Source organism: Gigantopelta aegis, chromosome 10, assembly GCF_016097555.1.
Source record: "Gigantopelta aegis isolate Gae_Host chromosome 10, Gae_host_genome, whole genome shotgun sequence".
Taxonomy (NCBI): Eukaryota; Metazoa; Mollusca; class Gastropoda; order Neomphalida; family Peltospiridae; genus Gigantopelta; species Gigantopelta aegis.
The window spans coordinates 62,216,315-62,241,476 of NC_054708.1; the positions used below are offsets into that span (position 1 = coordinate 62,216,315).

Genomic DNA, 25,162 nt, shown 5'->3' on the forward strand with positions numbered 1-25,162 from the left:
GTAAGTTTTTAATTTATATACAATTAAATCGAATGGAGAAAACTTGGAGTGTTTTCTCTTTCATAGATACATTACCTGTCCTCAAACCTCCCCCCAATGCAAGTGGTCTGGTCCGAACATCCCAACAGCCAATGGGATGGCCTAAATTCTTCTACTGCATACTGCTCTCTAGTTCCGGTCACATGACTGTAACTTCTTTTTCCCTGAGCGCATCGCACGGAGAACAGGAAGCGGGGAGGCCCGGGCGGGATGAAATCTTGAGGACAGGTAATGTATCTATAAAAGAGAAAACACTCCAAGTTTTCTCCATTTCTTTAGACATTACCTGTCCTCAAACAAGGGCAGCATTCAACAGATGGTGGTGGGTGCCGAGATCCATAGATGCTTGTGATAACTCCCCAAACTGGAAAGAGGCTGACTAGTGGAAGAACGAGGCCAAACCTGGTAAGCCCTCCTCCTAGGGATGCCCGTCACAGACCAATGCAGGTGATGTTAGTAACAACAACCAGAATGGTGGCATCCGTCAGCAGTAGCAGGTATGGCTCCCAGAACAAAGGACCAGGAGGCGGCTGCCACATCTCATGCTGGTTCTGACAGGGTGGGAAGTCGTAGCCACCAGGGATGCAGGTGTTAGATAACCCTCACGTATTGAAGTGTTCTTTTTGTAATAACAAGCGACAACCTAATTAGGTGCATCCGTCAGAACATTGAACAGAACAAGACCCCCGAGTGTTTTCTGTCTAGTACACCAAAGAACTGTTAGTTCAATAACAACAACAAATAACCACATGCAGTGCAGGGTAAAGGTTATCGAGACAAAAGTTCCGGCACCAGTACGTGAACTGTGCAAAAGAACAAAAGTCTAAGCAATCCTGACCTGTCGATTCGATGGACATCTCGGTATGCAGCCCAGAATCAGACAGACATCAATGGCGATGAGGACGGCTTGTATTCAACAGAGTCTGTGCAGCAACAACCTGACCCAGATGATGGAACCCCTCAACGTCTTCTGTGGAGATATCCCTCAGATAATAGTTGGCAAAGATGGAGTCCATAGCCTAGAAACAACCAGTGATAATGTGCTGAATGGGTGTGTTGCAGTGCAGGGACATCGTGGCAGCCAAGGCACGGAGTTCATGCGGACTAGAAGCAGATGGAGCAGGTAAACCCTCCTCCTGATAGGCGGTCAGGATAAAAGACCGGATCCAGGTGGCCACCGTGTTTTTGGTAATATCCCTCAACCGACTCTGGTTACAGGAAAGGAAAAGTCTTTTGCGATGTTGTCGAAAAGATCTGGTCCTGTCGATGTACTGGTGCAGTGCTCTGACAGGGCACAACGCCAAGTCCTCAACGTCCGCTGGACCAATGATAGAGGAGAGGGCCTGCACAACATACGAATGAGGCGCTTGGTCTGGTAACTGATTCTTTGCAACAAAGTTCATGAGTAACCCCAAGTTGACTTAAAGCTCAGTGAAAACGTACCAAGTCTACATCAAGAGCATGGAGTTCTGAGACACGGGCAGCCGTGGCAAAACCGAGTAAAAACACCTTCCGCGTCAAGTCTGGCAGGGAAGAGGATTCGATCGGCTCATAAGGTGCGGTCGTTAACGCTCGTAACACCAGATTCAGGTCCCATCTTGGTGGCCGAAACCGGTGTACTTGATCATCAAGGCAAAACCCTTTGATCATCTTATGGATCTCAGGAATACCTGATAACTTCGTTCCAGTAGCGACATCACGAACAGTAGCGATGGCCGAAACGTACCCAGCGATGGTAGACCCTTTCAATCGTAAAGTGGTCCGCCGATACAGCAAAAATCAGCAAGACGAGGTATCTGGATCGTCTGAGGTTTGAGTTTTTGCCAGACACACCATCGGTGAAAGCAAAGCCATCTGACGTTGTAAGCCGCAGTAGTAGATGATCTGTGCACTTTCAAAATGGCCGCCGTAGACGTCCACGCGTGCAGTTGGAACAACTGCGGACATGGATGGTATAGTCTTGACGTGGGATAAAGCAACAGATGATCCCAGTCTGGCAGTGGTAAAGGATGCGGATCGGCAAGACGTATTAGATTTGGATACCACATCCTGGATGGCCACGTCGGAGCAATGAGCAACAGGCGACAATGGTACAGCTGAAACCTCTGAAGCACCCTTGGAAGGAGGATTGGTGGAGGAAAAGCGTACACGTCCATCTGTTCCCAGCTGATGGCCAAGGCGTCGAGATCCAAAGCTTTGGGATCTGGCACCTGAGACACGTAAACCCTTAGCTGATGGTTGAATCGTGTGGCAAAGAGATCGATGTTTGGTGTCCAAAGTCTGTCGCACACCTATCGAAACGCTTCGGGATGGAGCATCCATTCCGTCGGCTGTGGAGACGACGGCCGAGACAGTGTGTCGGCTAGTACATTGGAAACCCCTGGAATATGGCGAGCCCGAAGTTGCAACGGAATCTTGTCGACCAGCTTGTAGAGATGGTAAGTCAACTGCAGCAGACTGCTGGAGTGGGTTCCGCCCTGACGGTTGATATAAGCCACCGCGGTGGTACTGTCTGTGGCTACCATGAGAGAGGCGCCTGACAGCATCTCTCGCCAATGAAGGATGACATTGTAACTGCCAACATCTCCAACAGGTTGATGTGTAGATCGGCTTCATCTGGAAACCACAGCCACCAACAGGGACTGGACTGCAAGGCGACTGGTAACCGGATCAGCAAATCTGCGTTATTGTACTGAATGCATGGATTCAGAAACAAACTGGATACCGCGACCTCTAAGCGTCAAATGTTGCGCTGACGTCAAAATTACTCTTGCAATGAAACTTCATGAAACAGTAATAGAGTGATTCAGGAATCAAGACATCAGAAACAGCAACCCCGTGATACAGGCAAGAGCCAAGACAGCGTAGCAACTCACTACGCTATATGCCCGATATACCTGGAAGTGAAGCAACGCAAAACAGCAACCGGCTAAAATCCACGGCCGTCACACCACCCGGTGCGAAACAGCAGCAGAGACCATCTAGACAGCATCGGTCACAAACTCTGGCGGTAACAACAGTGAACGTCAGTGAGTTGATAAGCTGCAATGAACCATAGGAAAACAGTGACGGTAAAACCCCCGTACCACGTGATGGCAACTGGATAACTTCCGGAACCAGCGAGAGTAGCGACTGTCTTGCATCGCCACCGGATATAGAGAACGATCTGCCGAATGTCGTCGCTGAACCTTCCTCGAACAAGAGAATATCGGTGCACGGGATCTCAACACAAGTGACCGGACCAGTAGACTGTCTTCGTCACCAACCCGGAACGCTTGTAACGTCGAACACCTTCACGGCAAACAGCCGTATGTAGACCACAGGTCTGCCAAGATTACCGGCTTGTGCTGAAAGTCAAGAATGGATCGCTTCAGGCAAGTCGGTTGACGATAGTGTGCAATCGTAGTGCACATCGACGTCATGAAGATATAAGGTAGACCAACATCAAAGTCGACGGCTAGAACAAGGCATATCCTCTGGCATCCTGCACATGAGGAGTTATGGTCGCCAGGATAACATCAAATAGGACAGCATGTACAAACATGTACGCTGAACTGAAGCCATCGACAGGACGTGCCAATCTGTAAGTTCTAGGAAGACGTATGGTCCCACCGAAAACAGCGTCATCCAAGGCCGGCGCCACACCGTTGAAGGATAGGTTGAAGATGGGATACCTTCGTTGTGACGAATGGGGAACGGCACAAACGAAGTCTACTCAAGTAAACCTCGACATCAGATCAGTCCTCAAACGGAAACCTTCTAGAATGGTGCCAGTGGACTGTGCAATGACGAAAGCATATACACCGCAGCGAGACAATCAGTCACAGCCATGTGGGTCAATGCGTCCGGATCTTCTATAACAGAAGGTGCCGACGCATCTTCTGGAAAATCGGTCAGTAACCTGGCACAGGCACTTCGATCCAATGTACTGGCTGCAATCGGACGGTCCCGTCAGGAGCCGGTGTAAACCCTGAACGCCGAATCAGCTGCCGACTGGTGTGGACGGTACGATGTACACGGACCGGCAGGAGCTGGTGGAACCCTGGACGCTGCACCACTTCGATCGATCATGGGACGACGGTACCGAATGGTGAGCCGATGATGCAATCTTCCAGTTCGTTACAGGGCTCCGTCTGCTTGCTGGAACAACGATCCGCACGGGCCGGTTACTGATAGCCGCGTAAACCGACGGGGGCCTGTGGCAGCCAACGATCGAATGCCGACATCTGCCGGTGGAACCTCCGTGGCGATCATCGAAACTGGACCCTTCTTGGCTGAAACCAGTGGATGGGCCAGCGGCGGTAGCATATCAGATATGACAGCCAGACAGTCCCTCAGTGACAGGTGGTCCGCCGCATCCAGATCTTCCAGCACCGCAAGAACCGATACATCATCAGAAAAGTAACGTAGCACCCGTGAACAGGTCAGTCGCTCTGGTCATGGCCTGATGGAGATACCGGAGAACCAGACCGTGGGCGGTCCCGTGTGGATACCAAGGAACGGATGACTACATCGTCGTTGGGATGTGGCAAGGATGGCAACATGTCGTAGACGGCCGCCAAGCAATCCCTCATAGTCATATGGTCCGAAGAGTCGGGCTCTTCAATGACAGATGCCGCAGGTGCTTCATCACCAAAGTCTCGTAGAATTCGAGCACAGGCCAATCGATGTACCGTAATGGAAGCCGCCGATTAAACCGGACCGTGGATGGTCCCATCTAGATCCCTCGGAGGCCTTGGAAGCCACATCAACTGAAGGTTGGCGCTGACGATCTGTGGAACCCGTAGGGCCATTGACGCCATTGTTTCTTTCAGCATGGTCGGTAGAACTGAACGTAACACTTCCGCCACGGAGTCAGCAATCGAAGGCGAAGATTCCACCTTCTTGGTCCTCGCTGACACCACCTTCAGGTAAGCCGCGAACTCGACATCAGACAAACAAATGGTCGCATCTTGAAGTGAGGCCACACGGAACACGACAACCTGACATAAGTCGTGTGGGTCGCCGCCGGCAGTAAACTTCTTGCAGCGTAAACACGCTCGAACTAGTCGCTGAACATTATCAGATATGATAATAGTAATTTTTCAATCTGTGAAAAGAAAGAAAAACCAACCATAACACAAACACAAAGCCGGCAAATGGCGTCCGACATGACAACCGGCGATATAACAACATTTCATGTAATTAACACTTGGCAAGTCAAGCGAAATACGCGAAAGACATACGAAAGCTAACGAAAATTAAGGTGAAAAACATTTCACCCAAACACAAAGCCAGTCAACAAAGACGCCATTTTGCAAATGGCGTCCGACACGACAACCGGCAATATAAACAACATTTCATGTAATTAAACGCTTGGAAAGTCAAGCGAAATACGCGAAAAAACATATGAAAGCTAATTAAAGCTAACGAAAACGAAGGTGAAAAACATTTCACCCAAACACGAATACAAAACCAAAGGTCTTATAATAATCCAAACAGAGCCAAGCAAAAGGACGTCCAGACCCTTTAGCGAAGAGAAAAAGAAGGAAGTTACAGTCATGTGACCGGAACTAGAGAGCAGTATGCAGTAGAAGAATTCAGGCCATCCCATTGGCTGTTGGGATGTTCGGACCAGACCACTTGTGTGGGGGGGAGGTGCCCTTGTTTGAGGACAGGTAATGTCTAAAGAAAATGATCTACAGAGAAACGTTTTTTAAAATGCATACAGTTTTATGCAGAAGGAACTTGCACAAATGATCTGTAAAAACCGTCATGATGGTTCATAAATTTCAGTACGTTACTATATTGGTAATTCGATATTGACAAATTTGACTACTGGAGCATCCATTTCTTAAAAAATTATTTTGATAATGCATAAATACATTTGATTGATGAATAAATGTTTTATTCTAGAGGTATAATGTCATGCATAAAACGGTATTTAAATATTTTATTCTGGAGGTATAATGTCATGCATGCATAAAACGGTATTTAAATGTTTTATTCTAGAGGTATAATGTCATGCATAAAACGGTATTTAAATGTGTTATTCTAGAGGTATAATGTCACGCATAAAACGGTATTTAAATGTTTTATTCTAGAGGTATAATGTCCTGCATAAAACGGTATTTAAATGTTTTATTCTAGAGGTATAATGTCATGCATAAAACGGTATTTAAATGTTTTATTCTGGAGGTATAATGTCATGCATGCATAAAACAGTATTTAAATATTTTATTCTAGAGGTATAATGTCATGCATAAAACGGTATTTAAATGTGTTATTCTAGAGGTATAATGTCACGCATAAAACGGTATTTAAATGTGTTATTCTAGAGGTATAATGTCACGCATAAAACGGTATTTAAATGTGTTATTCTAGAGGTATAATGTCACGCATAAAACGGTATTTAAATGTTTTATTCTAGAGGTATAATGTCCTGCATAAAACGGTATTTAAATGTGTTATTCTAGAGGTATAATGTCCTGCATAAAACGGTATTTAAATGTGTTATTCTAGAGGTATAATGTCCTGCATAAAACGGTATTTAAATGTGTTATTCTAGAGGTATAATGTCACGCATAAAACGGTATTTAAATGTTTTATTCTAGAGGTATAATGTCCTGCATAAAACGGTATTTAAATGTGTTATTCTAGAGGTATAATGTCATGCATAAAACGGTATTTAAATGTTTTATTCTGGAGGTATAATGTCATGCATGCATAAAACAGTATTTAAATATTTTATTCTAGAGGTATAATGTCATGCATAAAACGGTATTTAAATGTGTTATTCTAGAGGTATAATGTCACGCATAAAACGGTATTTAAATGTGTTATTCTAGAGGTATAATGTCCTGCATAAAACGGTATTTAACTGTTTTATTCTAGAGGTATAATGTCCTGCATAAAACGGTATTTAAATGTGTTATTCTAGAGGTATAATGTCCTGCATAAAACGGTATTTAAATGTTTTATTCTAGAGGTATAATGTCCTGCATAAAACGGTATTTAAATGTTTTATTCTAGAGGTATAATGTCCTGCATAAAACGGTATTTAAATGTGTTATTCTAGAGGTATAATGTCCTGCATAAAACGGTATTTAAATGTGTTATTCTAGAGGTATAATGTCACGCATAAAACGGTATTTAAATGTTTTATTCTAGAGGTATAATGTCACGCATAAAACGGTATTTAAATGTTTTATTCTAGAGGTATAATGTCCTGCATAAAACGGTATTTAAATGTGTTATTCTAGAGGTATAATGTCATGCATAAAACGGTATTTAAATGTTTTATTCTGGAGGTATAATGTCATGCATGCATAAAACAGTATTTAAATATTTTATTCTAGAGGTATAATGTCATGCATAAAACGGTATTTAAATGTGTTATTCTAGAGGTATAATGTCACGCATAAAACGGTATTTAAATGTGTTATTCTAGAGGTATAATGTCACGCATAAAACGGTATTTAAATGTGTTATTCTAGAGGTATAATGTCACGCATAAAACGGTATTTAAATGTGTTATTCTAGAGGTATAATGTCCTGCATAAAACGGTATTTAAATGTTTTATTCTAGAGGTATAATGTCCTGCATAAAACGGTATTTAAATGTGTTATTCTAGAGGTATAATGTCCTGCATAAAACGGTATTTAAATGTTTTATTCTAGAGGTATAATGTCCTGCATAAAACGGTATTTAAATGTTTTATTCTAGAGGTATAATGTCCTGCATAAAACGGTATTTAAATGTGTTATTCTAGAGGTATAATGTCCTGCATAAAACGGTATTTAAATGTGTTATTCTAGAGGTATAATGTCCTGCATAAAACGGTATTTAAATGTTTTATTCTAGAGGTATAATGTCACGCATAAAACGGTATTTAAATCTTTTATTTTGGTTAAAAGGTTTCATTTATGTTTGAAGAATACTTACTTCTGATCTTCTGGGAAGTAAAGTAATTCCAGTAGAGATGGGTCAAAGAATGCTTTTTCTGAAAAAAAGAAAGAAAACAGCTGACAGCTGACAGCAATTCAAAGCAATATGCATGAACTATTGCTTCAATAAATGTTTAACCTGGGAATATATCTCACAGTCTGGTTTAGCACAGCAAGAATATAACCACATTTGGTCAAGATAATGCAATGACGTCATTCAACATTTACAAATATTTTAAAATTAACAAGGAATATGCATGTGTATTGTGTAAGTAGCCAAACATTCTTAACCCATAAAATGATACAAATATTATAATAATAAAATCTGGATCATGTACGGTGTACATTTATTTAACTTAATCTTGAGGCATACAATATCAAACCATTTATTCACTTATTAAGTACAAGAGCAAATGATCTTAGTTTCTTGGAAAACAAATTTGGTGCACAGGAGGGAGAAACATTCAGAAACATTCAAAATTCATGAGCATGCATTTTCGTGCCTTTGCAGATAATATTTAAACTTCTTGATTCAGGAAACAACTTGTTACATACCAGATTCAGGAAACAACTTGTTACATACCAGATTCCCTAACTGCATTTCGTGAAGCAAGAAAGGCTCCTTCTAAAGTTCCTTCAGCTAATAACTTCTTAGCCTGTTTAATGTTGGCAACTGCAGACTCCACCTACAAGAACAAACCGGACTTGGAACGTTTCCTGACTTCATACCTCATAATAGGGGCGGGATGTAGCCCAGTGGTAAAGCGTTCGCTTGATGTACGGTCGGTCTGGGATCAATCCCCATCAAAGGACCCATTGGGCTATTTCTCGTTCCAATTAGTGCTCCACAACTGGTGTAACAAAGACTGTGGTATGTACTATCCTGTCTGGGATGGTGCATATAAAAGATCTCTTGCTGCTAATCGAAAAGAGTAGCCCATGAAGTGGCGACAGTGGGTTTCCTCTCTCAATACCTGTGTGGTCTTTAAACCATATGTCAGACACCATATAACTGTAATTAAATGTGCCAAGCGTGTCGTTAAATAAAACGTTTCCTTCCTTCATACCTCATACATATGCAGGGTTGGATGTAGTCCAGTTGTAGAGCACTAACCCAAGATGTAATATATATCACCCTTGATCAGTGTTGGACAGAAGCTTTGGCTAGAACCCCATATATATTATATAGTAATACAGTTGATAATTTCCACCAGCCCTGACCACAGATTCACTGGCCCTCACAGAAGCTTTGGCTAGAGCCCCATATATATTATATAGTAATACAGTTGATAATTTCCACCAGCCATGACCACAGATTCACTGGCCCTCACAGAAGCTTTGGCTAGAGCCCCATATATATTATATAGTAATACAGTTGATAATTTCCACCAGCCCCGACCACAGATTCACTGGCCCTCACAGAAGCTTTGGCTAGAGCCCCATATATATTATATAGTAATACAGTTGATAATTTCCACCAGCCATGACCATAGATTCACTGGCCCTCACAGAAGCTTTGGCTAGAGCCCCATATATATTATATAGTAATACAGTTGATAATTTCCACCAGCCCTGACCACAGATTCACTGGCCCTCACAGAAGCTTTGGCTAGAGCCCCATATATATTATATAGTAATACAGTTGATAATTTCCACCAGCCATGACCACAGATTCACTGGCCCTCACAGAAGCTTTGGCTAGAGCCCCATATATATTATATAGTAATACAGTTGATAATTTCCACCAGCCCCGACCACAGATTCACTGGCCCTCACAGAAGCTTTGGCTAGAGCCCCATATATATTATATAGTAATACAGTTGATAATTTCCACCAGCCCCGACCACAGATTCACTGGCCCTCACAGAAGCTTTGGCTAGAGCCCCATATATATTATATAGTAATACAGTTGATAATTTCCACCAGCCCTGACCACAGATTCACTGGCCCTCACAGAAGCTTTGGCTAGAGCCCCATATATATTAAATAGTAATACAGTTGATAATTTCCACCAGCACTGACCACAGATTCACTGGCCCTCACAGAAGCTTTGGCTAGAGCCCCATATATATTATATAGTAATACAGTTGATAATTTCCACCAGCCCTGACCACAGATTCACTGGCCCTCACAGAAGCTTTGGCTAGAGCCCCATATATATTATATAGTAATACAGTTGATAATTTCCACCAGCCCTGACCACAGATTCACTGGCCCTCACAGAAGCTTTGGCTAGAGCCCCATATATCTTATATAGTAATACAGTTGATAATTGACACCAGCCCTGACCACAGATTCACTGGCACTCACAGAAGCTTTGGCTAGAGCCCCATATATATTATATAGTAATACAGTTGATAATTTCCACCAGCCCCGACCACAGATTCACTGGCCCTCACAGAAGCTTTGGCTAGAACCCCATATATATTATATAGTAATACAGTTGATAATTTCCACCAGCCACGACCACAGATTCACTGGCCCTCACAGAAGCTTTGGCTAGAACCCCATATATATTATATAGTAATACAGTTGATAATTTCCACCAGCCCTGACCACAGATTCACTGGCCCTCACAGAAGCTTTGGCTAGAGCCCCATATATATTATATAGTAATACAGTTGATAATTTCCACCAGCCCTGACCACAGCTTCACTGGCACTCACAGAAGCTTTGGCTAGAGCCCCATATATATTATATAGTAATACAGTTGATAATTGACACCAGCCCTGACCACAGATTCACTGGCACTCACAGAAGCTTTGGCTAGAGCCCCATATATATTATATAGTAATACAGTTGATAATTTCCACCAGCCCTGACTACAGATTCACTGGCACTCACAGAAGCTTTGGCTAGAGCCCCATATATATTATATAGTAATACAGTTGATAATTTCCACCAGTCCTGACCACAGATTCACTGGCCCTCACAGAAGCTTTGGCTAGAGCCCCATATATATTATATAGTAATACAGTTGATAATTTCCACCAGCCCTGACCACAGATTCACTGGCCCTCACAGAAGCTTTGGCTAGAGCCCCATATATATTATATAGTAATACAGTTGATAATTTCCACCAGCCCTGACCACAGATTCACTGGCCCTCACAGAAGCTTTGGCTAGAGCCCCATATATATTATATAGTAATACAGTTGATAATTTCCACCAGCCCCGACCACAGATTCACTGGCCCTCACAGAAGCTTTGGCTAGAGCCCCATATATATTATATAGTAATACAGTTGATAATTTCCACCAGCCATGACCACAGATTCACTGGCCCTCACAGAAGCTTTGGCTAGAGCCCCATATATATTATATAGTAATACAGTTGATAATTTCCACCAGCCATGACCACAGATTCACTGGCCCTCACAGAAGCTTTGGCTAGAGCCCCATATATATTATATAGTAATACAGTTGATAATTTCCACCAGCCATGACCACAGATTCACTGGCACTCACAGAAGCTTTGGCTAGAGCCCCATATATATTATATAGTAATAGAGTTGATAATTTCCACCAGCACTGACCACAGATTCACTGGCCCTCACAGAAGCTTTGGCTAGAGCCCCATATATATTATATAGTAATACAGTTGATAATTTCCACCAGCCCTGACCACAGATTCACTGGCCCTCACAGAAGCTTTGGCTAGAGCCCCATATATATTTTATAGTAATACAGTTGATAATTTCCACCAGCCCTGACCACAGATTCACTGGCCTGGACCGAGGGCTAATGGATTTACTGAACCTGCTCAGGATGGACTTGAGGTGTACGTGTGTGTGTGTGTTTGTGTGTGTGTGTGTGTTCCTGGCCCAACCAATGCCTCACAACGTGTACATGAAACTCTGTGCTGTTCGGACTATTGAAAAATGCTTATACAGTGATCTAACTTAAAAATTTGTCAGCCACAGCATTAAAAAAAATCCTGCCGTGCGTGAAACAGCCCAACGACAGCAATTTTGAGCGTTTACAATGTTATGAGTGTCATTAAACAAACGTTCCTTTCATGTATTGTTATATTTCACTTAAATATCAGGATATGACATCAAAAATATTTTTATTTCCAATAAAAGTTATTTCAATTTTATAAAAGTTATTGAAAATACTGCATTAAATATATTTCGGGCTCAACGGGTGGGGGGGGGGGGGGGACCATGAGTTAACTCCCTTGAATAGTGACTTAATTCAATTGCAGCTGTGTAGTGTACATACTGAAAATGATGAAGAATGACGTCACATATAAATAACGATGTCATCCTTGTTTACAAATAATGTGTGGAATACTTAGGGTAAGTATTTTGTAAGATGCTTTGTGAAAGCAAAATTAAGAATCACACTTTTCACTGGATACTGAAAATAAAAAGTATTCAATCAAATAAATTTAAACTATATAGCTTATACATGTAGTTAATAATTTTATTATAACGTTAACCTTTAATGGTTGTATACAATATATATATATATATATATATATATATATATATATATATATATATATATATATATATATATGAAGAGTTCAGGCGCAAAACGCAATATAAACCATTTGCTTTCTTTTTTTAGTTAAAGCAATTATTGTATGGCAGTAAGGGTTAATCATAGGTCCGCTGATTTGCTGCAAAACGCGATTGATCCTTATGAAATTGTATTGAGTAAATCCCATTTTTTATCAAAACGCGATATACGCCAATTAAAAAAGTCACTTTTACTGAAAATGAAAAATGGATATATCGCATTTTGCACCTAAACTCTTCATATATACACAAACCATATAAAAAAGCACTTGCATTGAATATATCTGTAGCTGAGTTTGTATTGGGATACAAAAGATAAGGTGAGATGTGTTAATGATTGCGAGTATTCAAGCATGTTTACAGAGAAAAACCAAATACCTCTAAGGCTATGTCATCTTTTATAACCATGTTGCTGATTTGTCCCAGGAGCTGTGATAGGGACTGCAGACTCACAATGGAGGTAGCGATATTCTCGACACACAATATTCGTAACCAAGAGTCCAGTTCCTGAAGAATGAAACCTCAGGCATATAAAAGATATAGTAAAGAGGCTGTACTTTCACCAATCCCCAAATTGTATTTGTATATTAAATTGCTGTTTATATAATTTCACTTATTATATGTGCATGTTTATACTTAACTTGTACTTATTATATAATATAACGCCAAAGAAATGAGACTTCCCAAATTGTGACATGGTCAAAATGCGATGGCGATAATATAAGTTACTGGGAAAAATTATCAATGTCAATGACTGCTCTTTGATTACTAGTAAAACATAATCTTTCATTATAAACACATTAGTGCAGTAACAATATTTGACTGTGGTTAGATAAACATAAGTAGACCAAGACTCACCCTGACACCCAATAGCCGATATGTATTTTTGTGCTGGGGTGTCGTTAAACAAACATTCAATCAATCAATCAATCAACCAAGACTCACCCACTCGGTGATGCCTTCATTTCCAACGTCTGGTAGAATTACCTCTTGTGGTGTCTGAAATCAGAACATGAAACACACAGGATAAATTAGACCAAATGATGACAACAAAATTATTTCATGACATGGCTAAGAGTAATAATATACTATCATTAACACACCAAAAAGCTTTCATTTGACGAAAGTTATTCTGCTGTATTATCCAAGCATGTGTATGCAAATAAATGAAATTATCTTTGTTGCTAAGCTATGCTCGTGTAAGCCAACATGAATTTACTGTCATGATGAGGCCTAATGGACATTCTTATAGACGGGACAGCATATCCCTTTGCTGCACCACACTTGTGGCACTAGATGAGATGGGGAAAGACCCAATGTTTCCAGTGAGGGCAATCATTCCTATAACCCACTGTACCTATCCAAGTGATCTAACCGTGAGCTGGATTGAATCCCTTTACACACAGCATGAACTACAACACTAACCCATGACCTACACAACTAAACCAGTTATCTACAACACTAACCTGTGACCTACAACACTAATTTGTTACCTTCAAACTGACCTGTGACCTTCAACACTGACCTGTGACCTATAACACTAACCCGTGTTCTACAACACCACTGACCCATGGCCTACACTACTTAACTGTGACCTTCAACACTGACCTGTGACCTTCAACACTGAACCGTAACCTACAAGACTGACCTGTGGTCTACAACACTAATTCATGAGCTACAACACTGACTGGTGACCTTCAACACTAACCTGTGACCTACAACACTAACCCGAGACCTACAACCCTAACCCGTGACCTACAACACTAACCCGTGACCTACAACACTAACCCGTGACATACCACACTAACCCGTGACCTACCACACTAACCCGTGACCTACAACACTAACCTGTGACCTACAACACTGACCTGTAACCTACAACACTGACCTGTGAGTGGAGATTGAGTAGAAACCTGAGCTGTGTTATGAAAACCTCCATCATCCGCCGCATGTCTACGTCTGCTCTGTGTGGAAGGGCAGCCCCAGCTGGCGGGGAGGGCACATTCAGAATGAGGATCCCGCCCCACCTTGGACTCAGAAACGCATTGCTCGGAACTCGGTTACCTGATAAACAAAGGTAGCTGTAGAAACCATAGCATATGCGAGTGTTAAAAACCAGGGTTTCATGTTGAATGTATGACAGGCAAATAATTTATTGAGATAAGAAAATCAAGCATTTTAATTTTAAAGAACATTTCTATATTCAAATATAATTTTTTAAAAATCACAGCAACCAATTTCATAATTTCTTTTATACTGAATGTAAAACGAGCAATCTTGTAAATAATATATTGATAACTAAATCATTCATTGTAATTTTAATGAACATTTCCATATTCCAATATAATTTTAAAAAATCACAGCAACCAATTTCATAATTTTTTACACCCAATCATGAAAAACTAATCATAAAATACTTTTACAATTAGATAGACACATGATTTAGTTAGAAAGTAATACTTTGTATTTTGCAATATAACTACTTTTTCAAACATACTAGCAATGTTTAGGTAAGAAAAATACTAACATTCTATAATCACTAAACTCTGTGATGGTTGGCCTTGAACTATGACCCAGAAGCACATGATGTGATGCAATGCTATCTCAAAACAATACAGGGCTTCTAGATTATGGTAGCCATACCCCCATGGCTAGTGATATTCAGGGTTGGGCTAGTAAATACCTACTAAAACTAGCCCAACGGCTAGTGGGAAAAAAAACCCTTGTCAAATGCTAGTTACATATTTTGTAAATATGAATATTCTGCCCTATTTTTCCACCCCCAATCTAAGGATTTTTAGCTCTATATCCCTCTTTAGGTGACATATCTGATTATTACTATTAGTAAAATTGTATTTATTTAAAGTAGGGCTAGTGAATTTTTAATCATACATTTTTAAAATCACTGATCCCATGGTTAGTAGATTTTTACAAAATTCTAGAAACCCTGCAATATTACTGGTTCAGATTGAGACCGACACTCCGTATGGTAAGTCTTTGTGAACTAACCTGCAGCATCTCTAAGGTATAGAGGACTCTGGTCTCTGGTTGGAACATAGACAACAAAGTTGAGAGCAGGATTACTTGAAGCATGGGAGCCTAAAGTGTACAAAATAAAAATAAAATATTTTATAACTTAACTTAAGTACAAAATATTTAGTTGAACAAGCATTCTGAGAGTACTGCTAAAGCAATACATAATATTTTCTTATCTCCTAAGTTCAAGGGCCATAACTCTGTAAACAAATGGGTAACTCACCATAAAAGTCAAACCTGATCTGTAACAATACATCATAAAGTTATCTAAAAAAAATCAGCTCAATATCTTGAGGCATTGTGAAAAGAAAGTCCTCAAAACTGTAAGTGGGACAGAAAGACAGACAAGGATGGTGATGAAAGCTATAGTCCCCTCCAGTTGGACCGGTAAGGGACTAGTAATACCTCATTAACAGGGCATTCTCATGATGCCGACTTGTTGCATGCAATGGAATCGTACCGTGAGAACACCCAAATCGGAACGACTTTAGTCTTATATGACAAATCGTACCGATTAGAACATGTTCTATTTCTTACGACAAATCATAAGCTCTCAGCCAATCAAATCACATTAAAGTACACCTGTTTAGTTTCGTCACTTATAAGCATGTTAAAATGTCTAGATTTCATGGGTCCATAAAACCTATTATTGTCCACGTGGTTAATAATTGTTTTGTTACATAATGCCATCAGGAAAATGTCTACATTCATGTTTATTCTTTATTTCAGTGAAAATTTTAGGCACTTACATTTCCCGCAAAATATTTTTTAAACTGATGAGCTTTGTCTTCCCACACACATGATTCGAGTCGCTATGACAAATCGTATGCGACAAGTTGGTGTGACTAATCGCATCATGAGAACACCACTTAAGATGCTTAGTCAGCAGTTCTAAGAGAGGAAAGGAATATTTGCTTCATGACACCTCAACACTGTCATCCCAAGGAGTACATGCAAGCAAGGTTTGATGATCCTATTTGAATTGATAAGAACCATATGGCCTGGAAACGAAAAGTTTATGGACAAACAATGAACTAACAAAGGAAATGTTTTATATAACGACACACTCAACACATTTTATTTACGGTTATAAGGCGTCGGACATATGGTTAAGGACCACACAGATATTGAGATAAGAAATCCGCTGTTGCCACTTCATGGGCTACTATTTTCGATTAGCAGCAAGAGATCTTTTATATGCACCATCCCACAGACAGGATAACACATACAATGGCCTTTGATATACCAGTCGTAGTGCACTGGCTGGTGTGAGAAATAGCCCAATAGGCCCACCGACGGGAATCGATCCCAGACCGACCGTGCATCAAGCAGAACTGGCCTATGTCCCGCACCATGGATGGACAATTTCATACCATAATACGACCTGTGAAAGAAAAAACAAATCTCACCAAGTTTAGATTCTAATGGTGTTATCATGTGAGGCAAATCTTGTTCCGTGTAGAAAAACTCTCCAGTCTTAGCATCTTTCTGTGGACGCACTACTAGTCCAGTGAAAAACAACACCTGCAACACAATGACATAATGTTACAATCAGTACAGTGAGTACTAATATCAGATAATATATACAGTACTTGGGACACACATGTAAAGCATATGAGAATAAATCTGTTGCAGCTATGGAAGTCATGCTTTTCACTCACTAATACAAATTCATCTTTATGAGTAGTTCTCTACCAAATGGACTGGCATGAACTTTTGAAAATCCATAGCTTCAAAAATAAGACCTTTTTTTTTTTTTTTACAATTTGTAGATTGGCTGCATTGGAAGTTGCATTATTATGGGAAATTATGTGGTCTGATTAAATGTATGTTTAAATATGAATGAGTCCAAAATTTGTTTTGTATGAATAGTTTAAGTTTGTTTTATTGAACGACACCGCTGGAGTTCAACTGATTAATTAATCATTGGCTATTGGATATCAAACATTTGGTAATTCTGACAAGCAGTCATCAGAGGAAACCTGCTACATTTTCCCTAATGCAGCAAGGTTTTTTTTTTAAATGCACTTTCCCACAGACAGAAAAGCACATACCACAGCCTTTGTCCAGTTGTGGAACGAGAAAAAATCCAATCAGTTGAATGGATCCAGCAAGGTGGTTTCATCCTGCGACCCCTGCGCGTGCTGTAACCTCACTGTGGTGCAGGGGTGTAACATTCTCTTTGAGAATGGCCAATACAGCACACATTGAAATTTTGAGTAAAACTCAGTATCTGTCTGTGATATTTGTATTTTTGCACAGTTCTTTACACTGTTTTTATTTAAATCTTGAATTCTTATATTGATGTTGAACATCACTTTATTTGTTTGCATTACCATAGTTTGACGCCCAATAGCTGATGTATTTTTCGTGCTGGGGTGTCGTTAAACATTCATTCATTCATTCAATGATCCTGCCTCAAACGGGCACTCAACCGACTGAGCTAAATCCCGCCTTGTATGAATAGAGTATGATTATAGAACAAAACTTATATTAGTTTAGTTATTATTCCACACATAACCTACCTGAGAAGTCACAGAGATGTTAGCATATTTGTCCAGTTTGCTCAAAAATGGTTTTAAATAATCTGAAAGATACCAAGAAAAATATAATAAAATGTTTTATGTAACACAGGAACAAAAACACAGGAAAGATATATAATATTTATTTGTTATATGATACACCGTAACACTTTTAAAAACAATTATTAGCTGTCTAACAAACAATAATAGTGACACTAGGTCAAAAGTGAGAGAGGAAACCTGTATGTAGGCAGGACAGCACATACCATACTATGGAGCACAGGTCGGGACAAAAACATAATTTTTATTTTTATAAAGCACTGATTGACACTGTTGTATTACATTTTAATATCAAAATTATATTTTATTTAAAGTTACAATAGAGACATATATATACACAGTTTTGACCAGACAAATTCAAATAGTTTTCATCACCAAACAATGTCACAAACTAAAACAAAAATAGCCATGATTGTACTTATTTGGTGAATGACAGCTTAAACTATGGGTGGGTGGGGGGAGAGAAAAAAAGGAAACCAATATATCATTAAAAAGCCAACATAGCCATTTTCAAAAAACAAACCAAAACACTGGAGATAACTGTCACTAACCTTGGATGCCGTGCTTTATGTCCCATTGTATGTCGATGATCTCTGGCTGTGGACTGGCCAGAGTGAAAGTGATATCATAGCCAGGACTCGATCTCAGACACCTCATACTCTCCTTGTCCAGCTGAGGAAAACAACAACACCAAAATAGTAGTCTCACTGGCGGATTCGGGGGGGAGGGGTCATAGGGGTACAGTAGTCATCATTTACAACATAAAACACTCAAATGCCATGAAAATGTGTCTCGGGGAATCGTAATTTTAAATATTTTTAGGGAGCAAAGTTTGAAGTTTGTTTTTGATTAACGACACCACTGGAGCACATTGATTAATTATTGGATGGGCTATTGGATGTCAAACATTTGGTCATTCTGACTCATAGTCATCAGAGAAAACCCACTACATTTTTCATAATGCAGCAAGGGATCTTTTATATGCACTTTCCGACAGACAGGAAAGCACATACTAAGGCCTTTGTCCAGTTGTGGCACACTGGTTGGAATGAGAAAACCCCCAATGAGCTGAAATAGATCCACCGAGGTGGTTCGATCCTGTGATGCAAGCACCTCAAGCGAGCACTCAACTGACTGAGCTAAATTCTGCCCCATTCCAGGGGGCAATCCCCTGGAACCCATCCCTACAGAACTCATTCCAAAAAGAAGCTCGGTTCTTAATCTTCTATAATTTTAAATTGCTCTTTTTAGAATATTGTGACCTTCCTTTACAAAATTCTGGACCCAACCCAAATTATTTACCTTGAATATTAATTAATCAAATGGTGTTGCTATCCAAAAACATTTATATAACAAATCATATTCATGTAACAGATGTGAAAGTGGGTTTCAAAATCAAATGTGGAAAATTTTATATTGGTGGTGGGGTACTGAGATTACACCTAGGGTTAGGGTAGGACAATTGTCTAAAATGGTGATTGCCATTCAGAGAGTATGGAAAGTATCAGCCCAAACGTTTTAGATGGAAAATGAGGAAAATTTTGGACAAACAGCAGAAAACCCTGAAACACTGTATAAATTATTAAAAATCTGAAATTCTGAATAAATCTCTGATGTAAAAGCCTACATGTACTTTGGCAGCTGCTTAGGAAAACATTAAAATAAATGCTAATTGCTTAATATTATATACTGTATCAAAACAAACTTAATAGTAACATATCAATTCCTATTTTCTGTTATTGTTACATGTATATTACCTAATCCTGAATAAGACAACTAGCGAAAGTTACAAACAATATGCAAATTACTGATATTTTGTGTTCATAATTTTGACACTGACCAATGGCTTATATGCTAGGCTTGTCATATGTAGACAAACAAATTTAAATAATAATTTATTTTTTTTGGATCCAAAATTCACCTACAAACTCACTATGCAGTACTAATTAAACTATGATAGTGTTTCTACCACACACATACCTTTAATGAGCGTGAGCCCTTCACACCCATCAGGCTTTTACTGACTGCCCACTGTCGCACCACAACATCTGTGACCAGAGATGAAATGGAGGACACAGTTTCAGAAATATCTGGGAATTAAAAAAAGAGAAGTGTTAAAACTTAAGGGACCAGGTAAAACACTTTTAAATATAAACAACATAAAAAACACTCACACACCCCAATTAATTGCTAAAATTTGGTATAATTAATTTACTGCATAATCAGTCTAAAATATTTAACTACCTTTTAAATATGTTTTAAAAAGTATTAAAATATTAAATATATTACAAAGAATAAGGTATATGTAAGCAAGACATTTGTTTTTAAAAGTGAATAATTCCATAGAAAATCATCTTTGGATTCACAAGTTTTATAATAAATTTCATCATTATATTAAAATCTGGCATTTCTCCCTAACACAGTCAACATTTTATCCATTAGTTCTCTCACTTCTCAAAGCAGAAAACACTTAGAAAATAAACAAATATATGCTGAATCAACATAATATCCTAAATAACGTTTTAAGTTTAATATAATAACTATTTATAACAAAAAATTCTTACTGCTCTGTTTGATGGGCATGTACACACTGCGATGTTTCCCAACAAAGGCTTTATCAAGTTTAACCGTTCCCTTCGATTCAGGAAGAAGTACAACATAATACAAGTTAAACCCTGCACCGAACCGACGACTGAGTGTCTTATCAAAATCTGCAAAATAACACCAACATTAAAATAAAATACATTAAAAGACACCATGCATATTTACGTACTTTAAACATACTAACGTGAAATAAGTATTTTAAAATGATCAGCTCATTTTGATATAACTGAAATCCATAATAATTATGACCACTGCAAGTCATAAGAGCATAGAAGTGAAAACTGAAGTATAATCTGTATAGTTCAAGCATACTATTCCACAGCAATTACTTCATACAGTCTCACACCTAACATCACCATTGGCTTGTGACAAGAGGTGAGCATGCACCCCAACCCACCCTGAATTCTAAAGTCATGTTTAACCTTTTGTTATTACTGTAAATAATCTTTACATCTATTCTCCATATCCCATCCCAGTTCAAAATTAGCTTCAACAGGTCTGAGAAATGTATTTTTAAAGCCAGAAAAAAAGAGAGAGAGAAAAAAAAGAGGTACAACTTCTACCTTCGATGTTTTTAGCGGACCGATATAGGCTTAATTCTTCTGTAGTAGCATCTCGGGTTGCAACTCGGTACTTAGATTGAAGAGATTTCTTCTCAGTGCTGCCTGAAAATAGAATAATTATGCACAGAATGAATAACTATGAAATGGTTTAGAAAGGTTATATTCTGAAGTGGTACATGTATTTGAAAAGAGACCATAGCAGTTTTGAAGACATTTCTGTTTATAGAGGGTCTGGTTTTGAGGGGTTTTACTGTATTTGTTAAAGTAGGTGATAACCATACTGTATTTTTTCTATTTACCGATATATATCAGTGGGTTTATTGTTGTAAATTTAGTTCTTTATCTCATGTTATTACAAAAACCACCCCTTTCTTTGCTTCTGTTATGACGAAGTTCACCTGTAATTTTAGCAGAGAAATCCAATCAGATTTGTTGACATACTTGTAGTGATAATTTAACCTTCCATGAAATAAGATATTAATGATATTTAAATATCGACAGACATGTCCTGATAAATGCACAATACATTATGCCACCTATTGGTATGTTAGTTTTGTGGTTAGACATTAACCCAGGACCTACATGTATGTTCCCCCAGTTAACACACAGTTACATGTACCAGTACCTAAACTTCTCTGTAGCCCAGTTGATATGTCAATCAGTTTAGAAGACAGAGAACTGTCAAGACAAACAACTTCAACAGTCGCCAAATACTCAATCTGAAAAATGGAGAAAAAATATATAGGAAGGATTAAAAAATAATAATTCAACAGCAGATACAGCTAGACAAACATTTATAAGTAAAAAGACACATACATGCATATTCACTGATTGCTGAAAACAAAATCTAATTAAATAGTAAGTTAACTTTCACTTATTACAAAATATCCAATTAAGATACAAGCATGCAGTATATGCCTAAAGTATCCGTTAAACATAAACAGTTAAATATGATGGTCTTTGATATATACCATTTACAAAGTAATGTTTAGTTTGATTTCATATCTATCACCCTGAGTAAGCCTCAAGAATGCAAAAACTGTAATATGATATATGACACGTTTTACAAATATGTAGGTCTTGTCAGTCCAACTGGCAATTTTTTTGCAAGGCTGCCACAAAGTTTAGTCTTTTCATAGTCACATTACTGATGTTTTAAAAAAATAACCCCCCAAAACAAAAAAAAGAAGAACAAACCCATCAAAGGTTTTTTTTAATGTCGTTCTGACACAGAAGTGATTAAAAGCTCAGGGCTTCTAGATTATGGTAGCCCCATCCCCATGACTAGTGATATTCAGTGTTGGGCTTGTAAATGAATACTATAACTAGCCCAATGGCTAGTGAAAAAAACTTGTCAAATGCTGCATTTAAGTCTTAGTTTGTAAATATAAATATCCTGTCCCTTATTTCCACCCCCAATCTAAGGGTTGTTAAGCTCTATCTCCCTCTAAGTCCTGAACCTTCATGGTACAATTATTTTTTTTAATCCAGTGATTCATGTCCATGTCCTAACTTTAGTTGTGATTTTCTATTATATGTCACATTCTGTTCTGAAAATAGCAAACATTAAGCAAACCTAACACCAATCAAATTGATGGATCACTGAAATCACATATTTCCAGTATAACTCCTGAATGGTCAGAGGCATACCTGTCAACCCTCCCGGATTCCGCGGGAGTCTCCCGGTATTTGATAAAATCTCCTTTCACCTGTGCGGGAGACAGTTTCTCCTGTTAAATGACATTTTTGTAAGCATAAAAAAAAATCGATCCTCTTTTGTCAAAATAACAGAAGGGAAGTAACTCTGCCTTTTTTTTCTCATTCGGAAAATGTCGACTACTTTCGGTTTCCGAGAATGTAACAGGCCGAATTGTCCCGACTGTTTAACCTTTGCCGAAGTGAGAATTGTGGGATAGCCTATTTATACTGTTAAAAAAGCACATGGAGTTTATAAAATGACGTGTTATTATAATGTTTGTTGTCATCGTAATGGCTACGAAGCGTGTTGCCGCTAATTCAACAGGCTGTGTATTGACATTCAGTGTTGCCATATAAAAAAAAAAAAAAAATATCCAATTTTGTTCTAATAACACCTCTGAATTGTAAAATGTCTTCCCAATGGATTACATAATGCAACTATGACGAATCTGAACTGCCAGACTCCCGAGTTGACAGCGATACACACGATGCATGTTAAAATCACATGCAGCAAGACAACGAAAAGACCAATTAGCTGTATAAACATACTTGTGTCAGTTAATTTTGTATGTTTGTGCGGTAAAATGTTGGTTATAAGGATACACTTCAAGAAATTATTTTGTACAATTAAAAAATGTTGTGTTTGACATTGACATAAAGTTACTCACGGAAATGGGTATAATTCCGGTATATTTCACACGATGTCCGTAATGAGGTTTTACTTATGATTAATGAAAATACAATGTTTATTGCATCATTATAATGATTTTAAATAAGTACCACGCCACCGTTCCTAATTATAGTAAAAACTGAATATTAATTTATAAGATTTATATAAATTTGTTTTTGGTACTTAGGTACACTAACCACAAATGATAATATCAGGCCTCAGACCACAATTAATTTCGCTATATGTTTCTATATAGCCTTAGTGGCTATAACATTTTTATTAATATCAGCAGGCCCGTGAAGTTTTGTATGTACCTTTGCCTGCATGGGGGACACATACCCTGAAAAGGACAACCCCTGTTGTCCAGCTCTTTCTCCCAGCATATTGGTTTAAACAGACACACCCTCTAAACCAGGCCGGAGTACACCCATTTTTACACAAAAAGCACTACTTTTGCATGGGCCGGAATTACCACAAACAAGTCTTCAATGTCAACAAGTTACACATGTTTACAAACTACATGCTATCCCCTGTCACTTCAGTCAAACAGTTGCCACTTCATAGCTGTCTGCCATGAAATAATCACAGTCAAACAGCAGACTACTTGCGCGGTGAAACTTCCGGATTTTGGACAACCAAATGGGAAGATAACTGTAATCTGAGGCCTATCAGTCCATTTTTCCCCCTAAAAACTGGCCCACACTAATGCATTCCAATGATATACATATTAAAGCAATGCTCGGTAAGTATCGGTATGTCACCTTTAAACTGAGAGTATACAGAGGCTGTGTTAAAACACCTACCACAGTGCCTTGCCATGGCCAATTTTAGCAATGGAAACTTGAGGGACACCAACTTCAAAATGTAATAACTTTATCAAATTTAGGAATTTCTTCATACAATGAGCAGCTATTTTTTCTTCTACATATGTTCTATCTGCACAGTGTTGTCTTGGAAAGATTTTGAAATATTTATAGGAAAAAAAATCAATCATTAGATTTTACTTCATTTTTAATTAAATATTAAACTTAAATTTAAATTTTTGAGAAACAAAAAAATCTAAAACTGTAAAATTTTGCATTTTAGATATGATAAGTGGAGGCTTAGTAAAGATATGGTGACTGAATTCATGATACATTATTAGAAATGTGTCAGAGGGATGGTGAAAGTCACAAAATTGGGGCCATTTGCAACAAATGTTTACACACTAATTTCAGGGAAAATTAGACATGATAGGCCTCATATTCAATTTTGACCTGCTGTATTTACTTAATCTACTTCATTTACTGTATTAGACATGTAGCCACTTTGTAAAAGGCAAAACAGTCCATATAAATGCATATTAATATGAATATGCCCTACAGATATTACTTAGGTATACACCATAATATTTTTTTTGTTGACGACAACTTTGAAAATGAAGATTTTGTCACAAAATGCTGATATAAATCCTACCAAGAGGTACTTGCACCATATTTTTCAGTTTCCAGTGATAACTGTTAACAAGTGTAGTCATGTG

The 25,162-nt window shown here is 38.7% G+C and overlaps 1 protein-coding gene across 2 annotated transcripts in view; it reads right to left on the reverse strand.

Annotated features, from left to right (window-relative positions):
- The window catches only part of LOC121383094 (GPI transamidase component PIG-S-like), a 35,274-nt gene that overhangs the window by 248 nt on the left and 9,864 nt on the right, over nucleotides 1-25,162 (reverse strand). For both annotated transcript variants that reach the window (XM_041512871.1, XM_041512872.1), the window contains exons 3-15: nucleotides 21,901-21,994; nucleotides 21,276-21,377; nucleotides 20,673-20,819; nucleotides 20,089-20,198; nucleotides 18,660-18,780; nucleotides 18,052-18,113; nucleotides 16,936-17,050; nucleotides 15,500-15,589; nucleotides 14,379-14,554; nucleotides 13,436-13,489; nucleotides 12,869-12,997; nucleotides 8,549-8,651; nucleotides 7,964-8,021 (exon numbers count right to left, since the gene is read on the reverse strand). In XM_041512871.1, coding sequence (XP_041368805.1) covers nucleotides 7,964-8,021; nucleotides 8,549-8,651; nucleotides 12,869-12,997; nucleotides 13,436-13,489; nucleotides 14,379-14,554; nucleotides 15,500-15,589; nucleotides 16,936-17,050; nucleotides 18,052-18,113; nucleotides 18,660-18,780; nucleotides 20,089-20,198; nucleotides 20,673-20,819; nucleotides 21,276-21,377; nucleotides 21,901-21,994 — 1,361 coding nt within the window. The remainder of the gene's footprint in view (nucleotides 1-7,963; nucleotides 8,022-8,548; nucleotides 8,652-12,868; nucleotides 12,998-13,435; nucleotides 13,490-14,378; nucleotides 14,555-15,499; nucleotides 15,590-16,935; nucleotides 17,051-18,051; nucleotides 18,114-18,659; nucleotides 18,781-20,088; nucleotides 20,199-20,672; nucleotides 20,820-21,275; nucleotides 21,378-21,900; nucleotides 21,995-25,162) is intronic.